We start from the raw sequence: 4068 nt of genomic DNA, 5'->3' as shown, positions 1-4068 counted from the left end.
TAGGGGCAGCAGGGGGAGTCATGGCAGACACAGGGGAACCAGGAGCACCTCTAAGCCCTCTGAGGACCCAATCCCCACATCTCCTGGAATCAATGAGATTCAGGGAGACACTGTAGGCTCATTGAAAGAAAAAAAACAAAAAAAAAAAAAAAAAAAAAAAGACCGTACCCTTTTATGTAATGATGTTTACTTTGAATTTATATGTGCACACACAAACAGTCCATCCATGCTTTTGTTCCGGCCCTCCGGTTCAGTTTAAGAACCCATTGTGGCCCTCGAGTCAAAAAGTTTGCCCACCCCTGCTTTAGAACATTTCTAGCCTTTGATACTACTTCAGAAAGACTTTTATTTTTTTAAATATATTTTATTGATTTTTTACAGAGAGGAAGGGAGAGGGATAGAAACACCGATGAGAGAGAAACATCGATCAGCTGCCTCCTGCACACCCCCTACTGGGGATGTGCCCGCAACCAAGGCACATGCCCTTGACCGGAATCGAACCTGGGACCTTTCAGTCTGCAGGCCCAGGCTCTATCCACTGAGCCAAACCCGTTACGGCAGGAAGACTTTTTATTTTTTGTTTTTTTTATCAAGGCTGGTAGTCAAATTAAGAAGTTCCAACTTGTTTTTGCATATTAACTTGAGGATGGAAATATTTCATGATTTGGCAAGTATCTGATGTTTTGCTTTGATTAGAGCCAAATCCCTTTTTACAGAAGAGTGAGTTAGCTTCTAAAAATAAATCCAAAAGAATGAAAATTAAAGATAACTTGCAAGACTGAACTTCTTGAAGGCAGAGCAGTAGCTTGTCTATCTTTGTATTTTCATGGTAAGATACACTGCTTGGCACATGAAAAGCAATCAATAAATGTTTAATGAATATCCAAGAATCTGAAGTTATCATAATCATAACACATCAAGACACAAAACAAAATTACAAAAGGAAATTTATTTCAAAAGCATAAGGAAACACTTACTTTTGAACAATGTGATAAACAGATGTCTTGCAAAAGAAAAACAATCATGACATGAAGTTTTTCATTCAAATTTTTGAAGCAAAAGTAACCTAAGTTGTGCATTATTGCCTTGGTGAAGGGAAGGGGAACAATGAGGTGGCAAAGGAAGAAACACAGTCAACTCAATATCAAACTTAAAGTAGAGTCAATTCTGCTCAGCTTTGAGTTTACAATACTCTTTAAAAAAGAGAGGAAAAGTTACCCCTAAAGTTCAGATTTATATAATTGTAGTCCTAATACAGTTCCTATACTTGAAATGGCTTTCGGCCACCTGGTCACAGTTTTCAAATAGCAATTCCATATTCCTATGTCTGTTCAGATTCCAAGGGAGCTTAGGTTCAGCTCATTGTCTTTTGGAATGTTTAGATTATTGCCACCACTCCATAATCAAGCTGACCAATTTCTTATGTTCACTTGTATAATTCTAGTCTTCAAAAAATATTTATCCCATAAACATGTGCAGTATTTCTAACAAAGGGGTTTTGTTTTTTCCCCAATGTAAGGGTTAACAGTATTGAAGACACTGCCATTGGAATTACTAACTATTCCTCAAAAAATATGCCAAACTACTAGAAAATGTTACTCAGACACTGGATTTGAGTAGCAAACTTGGGGAGGGAATATTAACTGTGAAACAAAAATATATGAAACATTCAAATGCAGAGCTAAGGACCTATGCTACTAAAAATGCCCATGACATTAAACACTCCACAAACCCCCCATCTGTTTTTTAACCTAAATATTCTATTGGCTAACTTATACAATAATTTTGATTAATAACCTGAGAAGTTAAATCTTCAAAGTGGCAAAAGCAAACAGAGAGAATCCCTTATTACTGGTAGAACATGTTATCAAGTCACTTTTCCTGGATTGCCCTGGTTATTCAATTCCCAAATTCTAAATTATTCTGTGTAATCCTGTAGAAACCTATATGTACATCAGAGCAACGGACTCAAAATCCCTCACTACTGGGAAGAAAACCTAGATAACAAGTTAATAATGGATTCAGCCTCAAAAGGGTAATCACCATGTCAAAGATTACCTGTTCCTGGAATTTTAAAAAATGATTTATGTTGTGTCATCAGCATGCATATATATATGTATATATATATACACACACATATATATCTTATGTATGTATGTATATTATACATACACATTTCTATTCAAATAGTAAGATCCCATATTCAAAAGCTTATCACAACATATGGAGAAGAGTTAAGTAAGCAGTGCAAAGCAGCTTACATTCTCCTAAAAATGTAATATTTCTACATTTAAGTATTTTGCTCTTAGTACACTAGGTAGGAATGCTGAACCATTGCCTAGCAGCTTTATTAAAAAAACCCAATGAAAACCAAATGTTAAAATTGACCATTACTCTTCTCTATATATTGGGGGAAAAGGACAGAGGGGAGAAGAAAATCAGTAAGCTTTCAAAACTGATCATCTTTACCAGTTATCAGAAATAGAATTTCATTATATTTTAGATTTGAATAGCTCTCAACAAATTATTAAGATGTTTAAAAGATTCACAATATGAAGTGTGAATAATGATGATATTGCAAAAACAAGATTGCGCACAAAGCATCCAAAAATATCGCTGTGGTTTTACCTTGGACACAACCATGGTCTGTTACAAAAGTAGATCATACATACAAAGGTATAAAGAACAATAAGTTTTTAGCTGAAGGCAGCAGTCCTTTTAAGGGACATCCCCGGCAATCCAATGAGTAGTAGAATTTAAGTATGTTAAGCTCATGACGATGCTGAAGAACGAGATGTCTTATTCAGTAGAGTCTTCCCCGACTACGATTTCCTCGTGCTCCCCAACCTCGGCCACCTCTACTTCCCCTGAAGGCTCCTCTCTGCTCTACGAAAAAGCGAACAAGGGTTTAGGTCTTGCTCAGGACTTCATGGTACAGCAACTGTAGCTCAGTGCTCTGAAGGAAACAGTAGGCACTATAAAAGCAGCATTGGTATTCTGCTACACCATCCATAGATTTATTCTGTACATAAAACCAGGACAACATGTATATCAAAGAACATATAACAAGGTGCAAAATATAGTTATAGTTGGTACTCAATTAAATGTACCCTAGGAACAAAGATGTTTCAAGGTCACAATGTTATGATGCTTATCACTATCACAGATAATTAATGAACTATAAAAATTTCTATACTTAAAATTAACAAAAAAAGCAACTGGCTTTCAAAAGTTGGTGACATAAATGAAAAATATCTTAAACTATCAATGATCAATTATGAAATATTAGGCTAGACTGACAGAATTTTCCTTTCAAATGCAATGAATAGGCAATTTGCTTTGGGTCATCATATTTCAAGCACCAAAACTCAAGAATCCTATATAATAAAAGGGTAATATTCAAATAGACTGAACTGCAGAACAATGGAACAACCAATCAAAGCATAATATGCTAGTGATATGCTAAGGTTGCTCAACAGCTTGCTATGAAGTGCATTGACCACCAGGGGGCAGATGCTCTGACCGGTAGGTTAGCTTGATGCTGGGGTCAGGCTGATTGGGACTGAGCGAGATAGGCTGGACACTCCCTGGAGCCCTCCCACTGCCCCTCCCTGGCCCGATCCCACAGGCCACTCCCCTTGAGTGGGTGCCAGATGCAGGGCTCATGGCTGGTGAGCGCTGCTGCAGCAGTGCCAGCCTCTCCTGATTGGGACTGATTGGGCACGAGCCCACAGCAGGCACAGTTGGACCGGGATGAGCGGGAGTGGCAGGTAGGAGCTGCAGGCGGTACTGGACTGTGGGTTTCAGCCTGATCCCTACAGGCCACCCAGAGGGACCCCACCTGTGCACAAATTCGTGCACCGGGCCTCTAGTATAGATATAAATGCTGACAGCTTTTCTCCCTGCTTATTAATCAGCTATATGAGCTGCTGCTCAGAGATGCTGCCAAAAAGTGATGATGTGTATACATATGGTACTTGGGTTACTGATTATAAATTAACACATTGTTTGCGGGTAGTTTTTATTATGCGCTAATAGGTGGCGCGGGCCATTTTTGCTAATTTTTTG

The 4068-nt window shown here is 38.2% G+C and overlaps 1 protein-coding gene across 2 annotated transcripts in view; it reads right to left on the bottom strand.

Moving 5' to 3' along the window:
• Positions 1–559: 559 nt before the first annotated feature.
• Positions 560–4068, bottom strand: part of LOC102765831 (apoptosis inhibitor 5) — a 14721-nt gene continuing 11212 nt past the window's right edge. The window contains exon 9 of one of the 2 annotated variants that reach the window (XM_015569490.1): positions 560–732. In XM_015569490.1, the coding sequence (XP_015424976.1) occupies positions 608–732 (125 nt within the window). In that variant the 3' untranslated portion in view covers positions 560–607. Of the gene's footprint in view, positions 733–2464; positions 2887–4068 lie in introns of those variants that run through there. The other variant, XM_015569491.1, reaches the window with a different exon arrangement.

The sequence above is a fragment of the Myotis davidii genome, unplaced genomic scaffold (assembly GCF_000327345.1).
Source record: "Myotis davidii unplaced genomic scaffold, ASM32734v1 scaffold265, whole genome shotgun sequence".
Classification (NCBI taxonomy): Eukaryota; Metazoa; Chordata; class Mammalia; order Chiroptera; family Vespertilionidae; genus Myotis; species Myotis davidii.
Note: the sequence above shows the minus strand (reverse complement) of the source record. Positions and strands in the feature narration are given on the sequence as shown.